The sequence below is a fragment of the Peromyscus eremicus genome, chromosome 7 (genome assembly GCF_949786415.1).
Source record: "Peromyscus eremicus chromosome 7, PerEre_H2_v1, whole genome shotgun sequence".
Lineage (NCBI taxonomy): Eukaryota > Metazoa > Chordata > Mammalia > Rodentia > Cricetidae > Peromyscus > Peromyscus eremicus.
The window spans coordinates 111593620-111610001 of record NC_081422.1 but is presented as its reverse complement, the minus strand read 5'-3'; the positions used below and the strand labels follow the sequence as shown (position 1 = coordinate 111610001).

At 41.0% G+C, this 16382-nt stretch overlaps 2 protein-coding genes and 1 long non-coding RNA gene across 5 annotated transcripts in view; 2 read left to right on the top strand and 1 right to left on the bottom strand.

The window, feature by feature from the left end:
* The window catches only part of Zcwpw2 (zinc finger CW-type and PWWP domain containing 2), a 117988-nt gene extending 113610 nt beyond the window's left edge, over positions 1-4378 (top strand). For all 3 annotated transcript variants that reach the window (XM_059268838.1, XM_059268839.1, XM_059268837.1), the window contains one exon: positions 3747-4378. In XM_059268838.1, coding sequence (XP_059124821.1) covers positions 3747-3911 — 165 coding nt within the window. In that variant the 3' untranslated portion in view covers positions 3912-4378. The remainder of the gene's footprint in view (positions 1-3746) is intronic.
* On the top strand, positions 237-614 carry LOC131915509 (large ribosomal subunit protein eL30-like). Its single transcript, XM_059268846.1, has one exon. It carries the CDS (start codon positions 252-254, stop codon positions 597-599), a length of 348 nt encoding a protein of 115 aa, XP_059124829.1. The 5' UTR covers positions 237-251; the 3' UTR covers positions 600-614.
* A 14-nt stretch (positions 4379-4392) lies between the features above and the next one.
* On the bottom strand, positions 4393-10994 carry LOC131915511 (uncharacterized). The gene is made up of 2 exons (XR_009380347.1): positions 10817-10994; positions 4393-4669 (listed from the first exon to the last, which is right to left on the bottom strand). It is a non-coding gene; the product is annotated as an uncharacterized LOC131915511 (long non-coding RNA).
* Between the last annotated feature and the right edge of the window lie 5388 nt (positions 10995-16382).

Sequence of the window (16382 nt, the reverse complement as noted above, 5' to 3'; positions counted from 1 at the left end):
CTCAGGGCAGACACTTTAACCTGTGGTATAGTTGTTCCCTAAGTATTTAGAACATAAATGGCAGCTAGACGTTACATAGGTTTCATTAGTTCATTCAAATACATAGTGTGCCCAGAGTCAGAGAGCACACCAACTGAATCCCCAATGTAATCATCTGAATTTTCATTGCTTTATTATTATTTATTAATAACATAAACTTGATTTTGGCGGCTGGTCTTGGTTGGGAGCTGTCCCGCACCTAAGGCAGGAAGATGGTGGCCTCAAAGAAGACGAAAAAGTCTCTGAAGTCAATCAACTCTAGGCTCCAACTTGTTATGAAAAGTGGAAAGTATGTGCTGGGGTACAAACAGACTCTGAAGATGATCAGACAGGGCAAAGCGAAATTGGTTATCCTCGCCAACAACTGTCCAGCTTTGAGGAAATCTGAAATAGAATACTATGCCATGTTGGCTAAAACTGGTGTTCATCACTACAGTGGCAATAACATTGAATTGGGCACAGCATGTGGAAAATACTACAGAGTATGCACACTGGCTATCATTGACCCAGGTGATTCTGGTATTATTAGAAGCATGCCAGAACAGACTGGTGAAAAGTAAACCAGGAAAGTTTCTTTAATAAAACTTTACCAGAGCTCCTTTAAAAAAAATAACATAAACTTAATGTAAATGCCGGTTCTGCTACTGAGGACTTGTGTCACTTGGCAGTTGTTCATCTCCCGATCTAGAAGACTGTTTAAGAATTAGATAAGACAAATGGGGCTATGTGTCAGAGGTGACAATGGGCAGTAGTAGTTTAAAGAGAAAATGAACTCTTCTAAGAGTTCATCTCTTGTTTCCCACAGTCTCTCTTAAGGCCACTACATCCCCACCAGTGATAGTACATCTCTTCTCTCAGAGATAGGTTTAGAAATGGGCAGGTAGTTTATACATTTTGTCAGCCTGCCAGTTTCATTTAGATCCTTAGCACGTTTGAAGATATGGATCTGTTATTGAGATAGGGTCTCCCTTGGTAATATAGGTTGTCTGTGTAGTAGAGGCTGGCCTCAAACATTAATCCACCTGCCTCAGCTCTAACTCCCGAGTGCTAGAGTTGTAGGTGTTCAACACCATGCCCAGCTAAAGATGAATCAAAAAATTAAGGAAAGCATACAGAATTTATCATCCTAGAGATTAATGTGTTAGAGGGAATGAACATCAGCTCTTTCTGAGTTGGAAAGTATGGGAAGTATTCTCAATCACCTCCAACAGCACAACTCTGCCTGGACCTACAGGGTTAGGAATCAGCTTAGAAATGCCATTTCTCCACTGCAGCTTCTTTATAGATAAGTTCTTCCCATGTATGGGCTGTGCTTGTAGAACAAGTTGTATAGGTTGGTCACATGGGTCTTACATATGTATAATTAATATAAAAATTATTCCTTTCTAGCAATTATGTGCTTAGTTGAACACTGCATGGTTTTATGCAATGTGTTTAAGATTATCTCTTAATTTTTTTATTTAAAACAAAAATTTTATTCATTTTACATACCAAACATAGATCCCCCACTCATCCCTGCTCCTGCACCCCATCCTTGCCTAACTCCCTCCCTTACCAACCCTTCATCCCCTCCTCTAAGAAAGTAAGTTCTCCCATGGTGGGACAGCAAAGCCTGGTACATTCAGTAGAGGTAGAACCAAGCCCCTAACCCCCGCCTCAAGTGTGAGCAAGGTGCCCAACCATAGGTAATGTGATCTAAAAAGACAGCTTATGCACTAGAGATATATCCTGATCACACTGCCAGGGGCCCCTCAAACAGACCCAGCTGCACAACTGTCTCCCAATTGCAAGGGTCTAGTCTGGGCCCATGCAGGTTCCACAGCTGTCAGTCTAAAGTTATGCAATGTGTTTTGTGGTTGGTTGATTTCCTTCTCTTCTCTTCTCTTCTCTTCTCTTCTCTTCTCTTCTCTTCTCTTCTCTTCTCTTCTCTTTTCTTCTTCTTCTTCTTCTTCTTCTTCTTCTTCTTCTTCTTCTTCTTCTTCTTCTTCTTCTTCTTCTTCTCTCTCTCTCTCTCTCTCTCTCTCTCTCTCTCTCTCTCTCTCTCTCTCTCTCTCTCTCTCTCAGCCCTAGCAGTATTAGCAGTTTGTTGTTTCAAAAATACAGCCTGGCTGTGTTTATAGTGACATCCTGAAGTTTTTATAGCCACGGAATTGGCTTCTGGTTTGTCATTAGAATTAGTGTCTTGATGGAATAGGAATCACTTTTGGTTTTTATTTCTTATGATAAAATATACAGTTTTAATACAGCCCAAGGTAGCCTTCTTTTTGTTTTAGACTCTTGTATTGTTCTGTGCTTTCAAAAGGTGTTTAGGAACTGTGGAAGTTAACTTGTTTTAATTTACTGCCAGGTGAGTGCCTCCTCCAGGCTGCTTACAAGTAGCTCCTGACAGGCCCGGGATGCTTAGGGCATGGTCACTGTTAATAACTAGAGCAGCCATGAAACCAGCCGTTGAAGCGGTAGCAACTTCCTCCTTAAAAGCAAAGAGATAATCACACACACCACGGGGTCTTTGTTTTTCCTTCTTTTTTTCTTTCAGTGTTTCTGCAAAGAATTAATATGACTTCAACTTAACACTGGAGGTATAATGTGTGTGTGTGTGTGTGTGTGTGTGTGTGTGTGTGTGTGTGTGTATAGAAGGTGCCCTCTGATAAGCTAAACATACCAAAGAGAGTCAACAGATAATTTTAAATCCAGACTAGGTTGACTCTGAGCAGATACTGTGTGAACCCTTTTTCAGAGGTGTAAGTTTGCTGTTCCCTTCATTGCTGCCTGTCAGATTTCTGATGATTTCTTGAGTACTTATGGCAGTGATGAAGATGGAAAGAGCACACACTCACAGACGTCAAAACTCATTCCTATGTGCTCTGGCAGATGGGTCTCCTCACCTGAGTCCCCTTCCCAAGCATACTCTTCTTTAGCTAATATTAGCACCATTTACAGGCCATGTCTGATTTGGCAACAATGGAGACATTAATCAGATTTTTATAAATCCACCTCATTTTTAAATAGATAATTCATATGCAAATTAGGAGGTTTACTATATAAGTATTTGGATTAAAAGGTACATATTTTATTTTGAACTACATGCATATTCTTGTCTCTCAAATGCATGAGAAGATGGTTTAGCTATAGTGAACCTTGAAAGTGAAACTCATGTTATTATGTATGTGGGCACAATGTTTCACTACTGCCCATCCCATCTAAGCTACAGAAAGGATTTTTTTTTGTGTGTGTGTGTGGATAATGTAGATAGTTATAAAAGACTGACCACAGATTATTAGACTGAAACTATTTCAATATATATTCCATATAATAGTTTTTTTTACAAAAACAAACCAATATACTGTCCCAAGGTATAAACTTAGAAATGTAAGTAGGTGGCATTGGAGAAAAGAGACAGAACCTAAGCAACCACTTAGCCTTACACAAGTATATTTAATAGACATCATACTACATGAAAATCTTATCCCCTGACCACCTGTGGAGGAAACCATGTGTACCGCTCTGCTGGAGGAGAACTAACCTTCTCAGTAACCAAGCGGGTCTTCTGTAGTTGTGAGGAACTGCATAGTGAATTCTGCAGTTGTGATGAACTGTATAGCAGACCTTCTGTAGTTGTGAGGAACTGCATAGTGAATTCTGCAGTTGTGATGAACTGTATAGCAGACCTTCTGTAGTTGTGATGAACTGTATGGCTCTTTTTGCAGTTGTCTCAATGCAGCCTGGAAGCCCCCACAGGCAGTCCATTTCAGAGCTACCATGAAGAAGACTGTATTCAGAGCTACCATGAGACAGGACTAAAAGCTGGAGAATGTATTGAGAACATAACTAACAATTTAAAAAAGATAGATGCCCTAATATCTGAATTTTAGGATGTTACTCAAGTATTTCCAAAAGTTAATTATAAAAACACTAGAAATCTTTATATTTTCCTGTCAAACATTAGTGAAAGAGGCATTAAAAACTGACATTTGTTATAAATTTATACTTTGTGAATGCCCATGGCTTTGGGAGCCTATCAAGTGACATTTAAGTTAGGGTGTTAAAATTGTAGAATTTTAAAGTCTTGATTTTTGTATTGTAGACTTTTTTGTTTGCTTGATTTTTAGAATTCTTTATGAAACTTATCTCATAAACAGGTGCTGTACAATAAGTGTTTAGGCCCTTCTTCAAATGTGACTCTTAAAATGGCTGCCTGTTCTGTTACCAGTCTCAGAGAGAACTTAAATGTAACACATGTGGAAAGTGTTTTTGTAGTTGTCTAGAATATTTTAAGTTATAAGGAAATATTTAAAAAATAGTCATATAATAAAGTTTGAGAATTCTTAAAAGACAAAAATGTCAGTTGTCTCATTGTATTAGAAACAGGTATTATTATTCAACATGGTTCCCAAACAGCAGCATCTCTGGATCTTTGGAATATTAGAGTCCTGGACACTTCCCTATTGGCTCAGTATCTCTATAGGTGAGGTTGGAGCATGTAACTCAAAGTACAGCAAGAGAAGTTAAACTTCTTCTGTATGAAATACCCAGTGCTGTAGAGGAGTAAAATGTGCATCATGCCTCAAGGATAGGATCCCATGAACAGTTTCAGTGGCTGGCTGTATTTGAAGATAAAATGGTGGGCCACCTGAGAAGATAAAAGCCACAGAGCAACACAGAGGTGGGTGTTAGAAATGTAATGTAGGTTCACAGAAAAGAGCTGACACAAAATTACCCTCAGAATGAGCTTTGTTAGGAGAGAGCCTCAAACCATGGGCAACCGTGAGCAGGCCTTGAAGAGGGAAAGTCCTGGGAAAGTAGCTGCATGGTCACACAATAAACTCTGAAAGGACAGACAGACAGACCCATCAGGACCAGAGGACAAAGGCTTCTGACTCATAGATGCTAAGACAGGTGGGTAGGTTTCATCCCTGTGATTCTGTCTGACCTATCCTGTGTGGGACAAACCAAGAAGCTCTGATATAGACTAACTGTGACTTAAGGTTGTCCCTGGTCTAGGAAGTGGGAGCTGAGCCTGCTCTCCGCTGCTAGTGGGAGGGAGACTACAAGGCCACAGCACAGCCTGCCTTGTTCTCAACTCTTCTAGAGAGAACTTCAGGGAGGGTGTGGCCTGACTCTGAGACAGAGAAAAGGAAGTGCTGAAGGGCTGTAGCCCTTCAGTGAGAGAAATGGGAGCAGGTAAGTAACCTTAGTAAGTGGAGGGCCATGGTGGGGGTGTGGGGGTGGGTGGGTGGGGATGAAGGGAGTTAAGGCTGGACAAAGCAGGCAAGATTTGTTCAAGGAAGACCTTGACATCACAGCAAAGGGAAGCACTCTATGTGCAGGAGATTCAGTGTGTGTAGAGTTAAACACCCAAGCTGACTTGGAATCAGATCGTTCTGAGACTGGCATGCATGAGAGGGCAGCAGACAGACGTTACTGTGCCAGCCTGTGCCCCTGTGTCTCAGGGAATCATTGCCCTGATGTTACCTCAGATTGTCAGCTTCCACATCAAGAGCCTCAGGGTTGCCAGCAGGCAGCCAGAACTGGCAGGTTAGGTGTCTGCACAAAGTCTTATTAAACTCTCAGCTGCCTGGGAATAATGTACCACAGCAGCAAAGTTTTAAATGGCAAAGGGTCTCTGCATGTCAGGGATGTTACAGGTAGATACTTTCATTTGTCCTCAATGAAAGCTTAATATCATTTCCGTCTGTTCAAGTCAACTTATAGACCTCATTACTTCAAGTTCATCGGGTGGCTGGAGCAGCTTCCTTTATTCTATCTGCTCTCAGAATCCTGTTGGTGAGGAGCTAATGCATTTTTAACCAGCTCAAGCAACTGAAAGGCCTGGTCTGTAGTACATCCAGACAGCTGCTGCTAACTGTCTGAGAGCAGTGGCTGTGGCAGGAAACCCCATTCTTTGTGTAGGTTCCTAGAGGTGAGGGCTATGTGTGTTTCCACTTTATGACCTCCCTGCCTAGGCTATAGCAGAGTCCCTGACTTGAATGTTGACAGTTATCACTTTCATCTTGATTTGACGTTTTCTGACAATCTAGCAGGAACATTGGCACTTTGTGTACTTCTGTCACCTTGAGTGTGAACCTGTGGTGTTTGTTTGTTTGGCCAATTTCAGTGAGTCTCACTTTTGTCTGTGGTCAGCTTCAAATCTGCTTGGCCATGGCTCCATTGATCTTTCTAGGCTCCCTCACTTGTCTGGAAAGCAGACAGATTCTTGGTGACCCAGAGCATCCTAGGTGGGGAAGTCTGAATTTGACTCTGCTTCATGTTTCACTTTTCCTTTTGACCTAGGCTAGCCCAGCCTTGTCCTCATGGAGGCATCAGAGCAACCAGAGCAAGAAAGAGCCTCACTGTGAGACAGATGATAAGATATTAACAGGCTTGGAGGACAGAGGGTAGACCCCTTTCCCTCATAACATGCAGAATGTATAAAGCCAAGGACTGGAGCAGCAGAGTTCTAATTGCTGTCTTGGGCCCTGGGAGGAGGTGTGACATCCTCAGCTGCCCAGAAGGTCATTAATAGATAACTAAACCTGGCTCTGGAGCCCCACATCTTTTTTTGTTTTTCGAGACAGGGTTTCTCTATGTAGCTTTGTGCCTTTCCTAGAACTCACTCTGTAGCCCAGGCTGGCCTCGAACTCACAGAGATCCACCTGCCTCTGCCTCCCCAGTGCTAGGATTAAAGGTGTGTGCCACCACCGCCCGGCCCCCACATCCCACATCTTACAAGCTTTCCATCTAGCAGTGGGCTTTCTGATTCAAGGACATATGATAATTTCTCTTCCTGTTAGAATCAATCCAAATGGGCCTGTCAATCACCAGGACAAAGTTATATTCCCTAAGAGTTGCTTATTCTAGAGACCTTAGAAGTAATATAAAACCTGCCTCAGATGTAGATCAGCACAGTGGTCCCTTGGCCATTGTTCACTGTCTTAGGGTTTTTATTGCTGTGAAGAGACACCATGACCATGGCAACTCTTATAAGGAAAACATTTAATTGAGGGCTTGCTTACAGTTTCAGAAGTTCAGTCCCTTATCATCATGGCAGGAGCATGGTGGCACACAGGCAGATATGGTGCTAGCTACATCTTGGCTTGAGGGAAAAAGAAGTCAACTGACTGTCAATGAAAGAAGCTTGAGCAAAAGAGACCTCAAAGCCTACCCTCTCAGTGACATACTTCCTCTGACAAGGCCATACCACTTAATAGTGCCACTCCCTTTGGGAGTCATTTTCTTTCAGACCACCACATCCACTCTTACTCCTCAAGAATGTGTTCAAGTTACTCTGATCCAACTTCTACATATATTCTACATAACACTGAATCCTGTCTGGATTATAAAGAGCACAAAGATCAGGAGTTTGGGAAGAGTCCAGAGAAAGATCCCAGTGACAGCATCAGACAAGGAAGGAAGCTTCTGCTTGCATCCTCTTTACTGACATCCCTTTGTTCAAATCAAGTCACAAAGCTCATACCAGTCAAATGGAAACGTGCCACCAAAGAGCATGGATACAGATATAGGTAGACCACCTGCCACTCAGCTCATTAAAGAGGAGACTGTTTAAATATGAAAATGAAAGTCACTTGCAGTCTTATGAACAGTAGATAAATTGCTGTTGATATTTGAAAAATCCTTGCAAACTTAATTTCAAGTAAATATTGATTTTTAAAAAACATTTATGAATTGATAGCCAAATAAATCTCCATTGCCTTTTCTTTTGCTTCCTAGTTGTTAATGTGAATATTTGCATACTATAAAATTGTCCTGCAACATGATTTTACTAATTGCTTGGTATTTTATTCTATTTATTTTCACACAATGAATTAGCCTCTTAGTGGAAATTCAAATTGTTTCTATATTTTCACAATTATAAACCACTTTTGCACAAAAATCTGCCATTTAATCCTTGCATGCATCTACACAGTTTTCCTAGTCTTTCTTGCAAAAGAAATTGATAGGCCAGTACCAATGTACAATTTTAGGATTATTTGTGTCCACCAGTGTTTTATTAGCTAAATCAGATGTACATGGGTTCATCTGTTTCTGAACAAAGTGATTACTTATGAGGTGGGTGGAGGTTTTGTTGTTGTTGCTAATTCCCTAAAGAGTGGTCAAAATGGACCAAAAATGAGCATCAGCATAGCTCAGAGAAAAATACGTGATATAAGATTAGTATGTTAGATGGTCAACAGGGATGAAATGAAATATTAGCAGAAACGATATGTCTCTTGTTTTAGTTCTGACATGCATTTTCAGTAAGTCATTGTGAAGAAATATTAGTGGAGAGTCATTGCTCTGTGAAACATTTTGGTGGAATGATTGAATTTTGTAATCTTTCCATTTGGGTGTATGTGGTGATATATTGTGTACCCTAGTAAACTTGCCTAAGGATCAGAGGACAGAGCCAGCCACTAGATTAGACATAGAGGTCAGTCAGTGGTGGCACACACCTTTGATCCCAGCACTTGAGATCTCATGCCTTTGCTTGGGAAGCACACATGCCTTTAATCCCAGGAAGTAATATGGCAGGGCAGAGAAAGGTTTATAAGGCATGAGGAAACAGGAACTCACTCTCTTTAGGCTGAGAATTTCACAGAGGTAAGAACTAGTGGCTGGCTGTTCTGCTTCTCTGATCTTTCAGCTTTCACCCTGATATCTGGCTCTGTTTTTTTTTTTTTAATTATAAGACCATCTAAGATTTGAACAACAGGTATAGATAGGGAAGTAGCACTTTAGAGAGTCACATCACTCTACTGACTCCTTTGACTCAGGTGATTATGCAGCTTTTCTCCTGCATGAGCCTAATCAATGAGTGTTTTATATTAAATTCCACCTTTTCTGGGTTACATTGCTAGTTTTTATAATGAAGTGTGACATCTGTTCTTCCATCCATGTACATGCTTGTTTAGTGTTTTTGTAGTTTCTATTCGTAAGGCCTGGCTTTGAGTGATCTATTCCTTTTTTGGCGTTGGAAGGTATGACCCCTCTCCTGACTGTGAAAACCATGGCCAACACCCCCAATAGCAAAGGCAAGCTGGCAGGAGAAGAACACAACTTGTGTATTTAGTCACAGTTTTATGTGACCAAGGAGCTTCCATAATGAAGAGCCAAAGTTCTGGGAAAACTACTTTTTATGGTTAGATCTAGTGAAGAATGCCAAATGTAGAAACATGGTTAGACAGGTATGTGATCTAGTGGTAATGGCTGCATTGGGGGTTACAGCAAACCTCTGTATAGACACTTCGTGGCCTCTCTGAGCAGTCTTCTGGGTTTGAGGCAGGGCCTTTTCTAGAGTAGAAGTGTCATAACCTACTCCAGAAAGGTTTTCATGGCTACCTCTTCCACAGAGAACAGAGGTGGTTGGGATAATATTTTTAAAGCTTGTAGTTGCCTTTGAGGAGAAGGCATTCAGGTCCACTCTGGGAAGAGGGATTCTGGTTTCTGCTGTTTACATGGAGGGAAAACAAGACATAAGAGATGGGTTCAGGAGAAGGTCAGAGAAGCACTTTACTTCTGGGGCTGCTTCCCAAGCTCTCTTCATCACTGCTCTATTGCTGGGAGGAGACACCTTGACCAAGGCAACTCTTATAAAAGAAAGCATTTAATTGGAGTCTTCTTATAGCTTCAGAAGCTTAGTTCATTATCACCATTGCAGGGAACGTGGTGCTGGAGCAGTCATTGAGAGCTACATCTTGATCTTCAGGTAGAGAGAGAGAAAGGAGAGAGGAGAGAGACTGGGTCTGACTTGGGTTTTGAACCCTCCAAGCTTACTCCCAGTGACATACTTCCTCCGACAAGGCCACAACTACTCTAACAAGGCCACACCTCTTAATCCTTCTTATTCCTTCAAACAGTTCCATTCCTTGGCAACTAAGCATTCCCATGAGCCCATGGAGCTATTCTTATTCAAACCACCACACAAGCCTTCATCTGGGGGTTTTATTTTCTGAGGCACAGTCCCATTCCTTGCCCAGTATTTAAGTGTTTTTCAAAAACATTGTTGATCCAGATCTTGAGGCAGGAAGACCCACCTTTAATCTGGGCTACACCTTCTGCTGGAAACCTATATAAGGACGTGGAAGAAGGGAGTTTTTCTCTTTGCCTGCTTGTCTTTGTCTTGCCAGCACATGCATTCCTTCACTGGCATTGAAGCCTGCTTCTTTGGGATTCCAGCATATATAGAAGACCAGCTGAGACACACAGCCTTGTGGGACTGTGTCTTGGACTTTCCATTCATAGCTAGCCATTGTTGGAATAGCTGGACTGCAGTCTGTATGTCATTCCAATAAATCCCCATACACACACATACACACAGACACACATATCTTCAGACATACACACACACACACACACACGAACAAACACACACACATTATATATTTTATATATGTCATATATATGACAGAGAGAGAGAAGAGAGAGAGAGAAGAGAGAGAGAAGAGAGAGAGAGAGAGAGAGAGAGAGGGAGAGAGAGAGAGAGAGAGAGAGAGAGAGAGAGAGAGAGAGAGAGAGAGAGATTCATTCCATAAATTCTGTGACTCTAGAGAACACTGACTAATACAGATTTGCTCCCTTCCGGTCAGGTGGTTCACTTTATGGACTGTGTAATTTTAGAATCATTGAATAAATGAACAAATACAGTCTCTGTTATTGATTCTTGGAATAGATGTTGTACTACAAACAATGGTTGAATCTCATCAACTCAGGGGCCCCAGTTATAAAAGTTCAAGTTCTCAGCAGTGCTTAAACCTTGAGCTGTTTGCAACTTAGTTCTTACCTGCATGTGGTCCTCTGTGACTCATTCCTTAGTCTAGTGCAGCATGGCCAGTCTCCTTAGTGTTTCTCACCTTCTGGTATTTATATCATGCTATGTTCAATCAATTTCCTTTCACAGTGAATAACACTGACTTTCACAAACCATTAAGATATGGAAGACATGGCCAGGTAGTCTCCAATGCTTAGTCATAAAGGGCATTGTTGCTGGCTTCCACTGTGTTTGCCTTTGAGTAATTCAGCTGTCACAACAGCAGTACATGTGAGCCATTCTATATAGAGAGGTCCATGTCGGGGAAACAGAGGCCTCCTGCTCCTAGTCAGTACCATTGGAGAGCCATGTGGTTTGCTTTTGGGGAAGGCCATCAGCCAGCCACAGTCAAGTCTTCATATGACAAGATCTCAGGCTGACATCCTGATGCAAGCACCTAAAAGAGGCTGAGCCAGAATCCCTCAGCATCTACTTTCAGATTTCTGACCCTCAGGAGCCCTGTTAGTTAATAAATGCCACTTAAGCCACTATTGTCAGGGGTTCATTTGCTGTACATCAATGGGAAACTAATATGTGATGAGCTCATCTCACCAAATAGATGATACATATCTGCAGGAAAAACCTACCTTTCTTTTCAGAAAATGACCTTCTATGATACTGAGATAATATTAGTCTCAATAAATGATGCTAATGTTTTATAATTAACTACTAATCAAGCAAGAAACATTTATGGAATTCCAGCCAGATACTCTTCTTGGGCTATGGAAAGCAGTAAACAAAAGGATCCTGTAAAGCTTGGGGGGGGGGGCAGATAACCCAGCAGTAAAATGTGGCTTCAGAAGCAGGACAACCTAAGTTTGATCCCCAGAACCAATGCTATAAAAGCCTGGAATCATGATATATTCTTGCAGTCCCATCACTAGGGAGGCAGAGGCAAGAATCCCTAGAATTTGCTAGCCAGATGGCTTAGCCTACTTGTCAAGCTCCAGGCTAATGAGAATGAGGGACTCTGTCTCAAAAATCAAGGTGGCTAGCTGCTGAGTAATGACACTCAAGGTTGGTTTCTGGCTCCCACACTCACAGGAGCACACACAGATGTACAAACATACACAAAGGGAACAAGTAAATTCTCATGGAGAAGACAGGTGATAATAAACAAAATAGATATGGTCCAGCCCAATGGAAATGTGAAGCGGGAATGGAAGAGACAGGGGATGCTGTTGATGTTTGAGTGCCTTTTCTAATGACAACTGAGCAAAGAGCTATGCAGGTATGTGTGAAAGAGCATCCAAAAGCAGAGAGAAGCATATGTGCAGAGTCCAGGGGCTTGGAAAGGCCTGACACAGGCCAAGAGGCAGTGCCTGAGGTGCGTTCACTCTGTTCTAGACCTTACTGTTGAGGTCACCAAGTCTCTCACAATTGCACCTTTGTCATTTAGATCTCTTTGGACAGAATACTAGACACCAGTCCACATTAAACAGACCTGTGCATGCATATTTGTCATTTTATAAAGATAAACACAGCTAGTAAGTCAATATAGGCTAAGATTTGAGCAAGACTAGAGAATTAGGAAAGCACCACTGGTAATCTGTTATTTGTGCTCTTTGCTGCTTTCTGCCTTCACTAAAGCCATTAGTATCCATTAATAAATTGTACAGTTTTGTGATAACATGGGTATATTGGAGATGACTGACATGGTATAAAAGAATCAAATTCATTCAATATACATTTATTAAGATGTAGATGTCACGCCAACAACCAATTAATCTCCCTACAGAAGAACTAGTAAAACTCTATTTCCTGAATGTTCTGTCATTCCATGCAATGGGCTTGACTACTTTTTCTCTCATTACAAGTGAGTGTGTTGAGTGATGAATGGTGGATCCTACCATGATTACACCATGATGGTGATCACAGATAAATGGCTACTCATAGACATCTGAATATTTTCATCTTATATTTCACCCCCAGATAAACATCCGTCAGGCCCAGTGGTGTAGGTCTGTCATTCCAACTACAGGCAGAGGCTTTGAGACCACTAATCAAGGCTAGACTTGAATTTGGTGAGACCTTGTCTCCAAGTAAAGAATAGGCAAAGTCTTGGGAAGTTTCTCAGGAGGGGGCGCTCTTGTCTAACAGGTGCAAAGCACTGCTCAGCCCCCAGCACTGCTGAACATGTAGATAAACACATAACTAGCACGACTTAAGCTTCCATTCAATGTCCCAGGTCATTGTGTGAGAAAACTCTTGCCCTGCTCTGCTGGTAGTGGTTGGCATGCTTTCTTTACACATGTGAACTCTTGAGTTTTCTTTCTTGCTTCTTCCCTCTTAGAAACATCATCTTGGAAAATTAATGAGCTGTTTTATTTGTGCATTAACTCAGAGAGAAGAGCATGAGAAGAGTGGACTGAGGTAGAGTAGAATAAGAGAATTAAAGAGAGAAGGCCAGAAAGAGACACAGATAGAAAGATTAACAGATTCTTAAACACACCACACACATACACGTGTACAGACTCTGGAGCTTGTGTGACTGTATGTGCTTAAATACAAGTGTGTATGTTTTTTTTGTGTGTATGCATGTGTGTCTTTGTGTGTGTGTGAAGAAACAGCCATGGATATGTAACCAGAAAGTAACAAGGACACCTGTTGGACTAGGATTTATTTGTAGGAAGAATTGTCCACTATTATTTTTAATATTTCTACTGGAAAAAACAATTGCCATACATTTTTTTCTTCGGTAAAAATTAATCCATTCAAATTATAAGCAAAATATTAGAAATAACTGAAAAGACATGTACTTAACAAATAGTTCACCTAGAAACTTACTCTTGTACATTTTATCAAAGCAAATTAAAATGTATGATGCAGTGTGGTTTATAATTACTCTTCCTCAGCTATAAATACTTCTATAGGTTATGAAAACAATGAGCTCTTCAAGTCTATACCCCAGTTTTTAAAATTAGCCTAATAATGCTTAGGCAAAAGCACCTAAATGTTTTTCTTTGGTACATATTTAAATTTTGTTTGATTCAGTAATTTTTCTGGCAAAAATTTGTGATTGATGCAAAATATGATTTGAAGGTCTTGTTATTCAGTTTAAACCAAACTCACTGTGTATTTATGTTGACACATTTTACTTTTTATGAATAATACTTAACATCTATTAAACCTTATTAGATATGCCTGATTCTCCTTTGAATGCTTCAGCTTGAAATAAACATTTAGTTTTCACCACTATCTAGTGAGCTAGGCACTATTATCTGTGTTTCTCAGACAAAGAAATTGATTGATGAAAAGGTTTTGTTGCCCAAGGCCTAATGGCAGAGAAGAAATTCAAATTCATATTGACTTTAGAAACATGTACAGGTCTGACAGGATGTTTTGGACAAATGAAGCTACCAGTGCATAAGTTTATTTTACAGGACACCGATACAATACATATGGCAAAGCACAAAAGACAGAAACCCAGGATCCATGGTGCAGGAGCTCTCCGAGGATCAGGAAATAAGGAGGGAACAAACAGTTTCTTTTTAAAGATTGTTTTATTTTTAATTTTCTATGTGTCTGTGTGTTTATGTGAGTGCAGTGTCCATAGATGCCAGTGGAGGTTGTTGGATCCCCTGAAGCTGGAGTTACCAACAGTTGTGATCCACCCTGTGGATGCTGGGAACCAAACTCAGGTCCTCTGTAAGAGCAATGAATGCTGCTAACTGCTGAGCCATTTCTCCAGCAATTGGTGATGAGTAATTTTATGTGTAAACTTCAATGTCTGTGTAGTACCCAGATGTTTGGTTAACATTATTTAAGGGTGTGTCAATAAAGAAATTCTTTTTATCTACAGCTGTAACTTGACTATTTCCCAGGCTCATCAAGATAAGGTACAAATTGTGACCCAGGAGGAAGTAAACTCTACTCTCAAAATGAAAGAAAAACTAGTACAGTTTTCTAATTTATACAGACAAATCTGGAAACATGTTTGGAAGTAGACAGTGAAGGTGTGGGATAAAGGTAAGAGAAACGTAATATTGGACCAAGCTGGATTAACTGATAGGAGCTCACTAAGCAAAAACTCTGTATTCAATATTGAAACTGAAGCTAGAAAGGGCTCTAATGAAATTTATGACTGATTAAAACTTGACCACAGGTATATCACCAAGAGAGAATTAGAAATGCCAGACATGCTCTGCTTGAGTGTAGAGGAATGGATTCAAAAGCTGAGAGATTGGAATGTGGAAGTATACTTGTCATTTAAGATACATCTACATGAAGGGGTTTGTCAGACATACCTTCCAACAGTACTTTGTGAACTAAATTTGCACCCTCAAAGATTTCCATGGTCACTTCACTATAGGCCTTGTCTTATAGTGAAGATTTCAGTGGTTGGGTTCATTGGATCCCAGAGATGCAGAGACCAAAGGCCAGGAGGTCATGTTTACCTGGGAAGATAACCTGTGAGAACAAAAGCAACAGTCATCACGGACTGGCCTCTAAAGATCTATGCTGATGGTCCATTAACCATGGTCTTTGTTCTAGCTGGCTTCAATGGTCATCTTGACACGGCCTAAATCATCTGAGAAGGGAGTCTTAACTGAGGGGTTTCCCAGATCAGTTTGGCCTATGAGCATGTCTGTGGGGAGTTGTCTTGATTATCAAGTGATATAAAGAAGACCCAGTCCACTGTCAGAGGCACCATTCCCTGGGAGAATGGTCTTGGGATGTATAAGAAAGCTAACTAAGCACAAGCCTGCAAGTGAGCCATCAAGCAACATTTCTCCATGGGTTCTACTGTGTTTCCTTGGCTATGTTGAGTTACCTGGTGAGAGGTAATGGCATGGAATGTCAAATAGGCCTGCCTGCAAGTTCCTGCCTTGACTTCTTTCAATGGTGAGTTGAAACCTGTAAGAGAAAATATACCTTTTCCTTCCCAGAGTTGCTGTTGGGTAGAATGTTTACCATGGCAACAGAGATATAATTAGAACACTATTCTCAGAAGGTAGATATGAACCCTACTCAAGTTTTACTTAATCTGTCTAAGCATAAAAGTTTTAGGTTAAGTCAATTAAATTCTGAATTATAAAAGCAAAGTTAAACTCTTCATTTAATTCTCAGCCTTTAACAAGTATACAGAAGCAGACACTGGGTCCCTTGAGAAAAGACTCCAAAACATTGCTCAGAATGTTCATGATTAATCTATCTCATATCCCAGAGGAGACTATGGACTCTAACTAGGATAAATTTACATTTGGGGAAAGGGGAAATGAGATGCCCTGTGACACTGGATCTGGAGCGACATGAATCCTGGGACTCCAAGTACCACTGTGTTTGTGGCATGCCACTGGAAGTCAGGTAGCCCATAGAGATCAGCTCAGATATGTGTCACAGTGAGCTCATTGCCCACCTGAGTCAATCCTGCAGTTGCTTTCCCAGTTCTAGAATTCATCTGGTAATGAATGTGAGCAGAAGCTGGCAGAGTCCCCACACTGGGTATCACACTCTTAGAGCTGAGGGTAGTGGAAGCCTCTGCAAGTGTTTATTCCTAGGAAACTATTCAATCAACATCGCATTTCTAGGGGGAGCG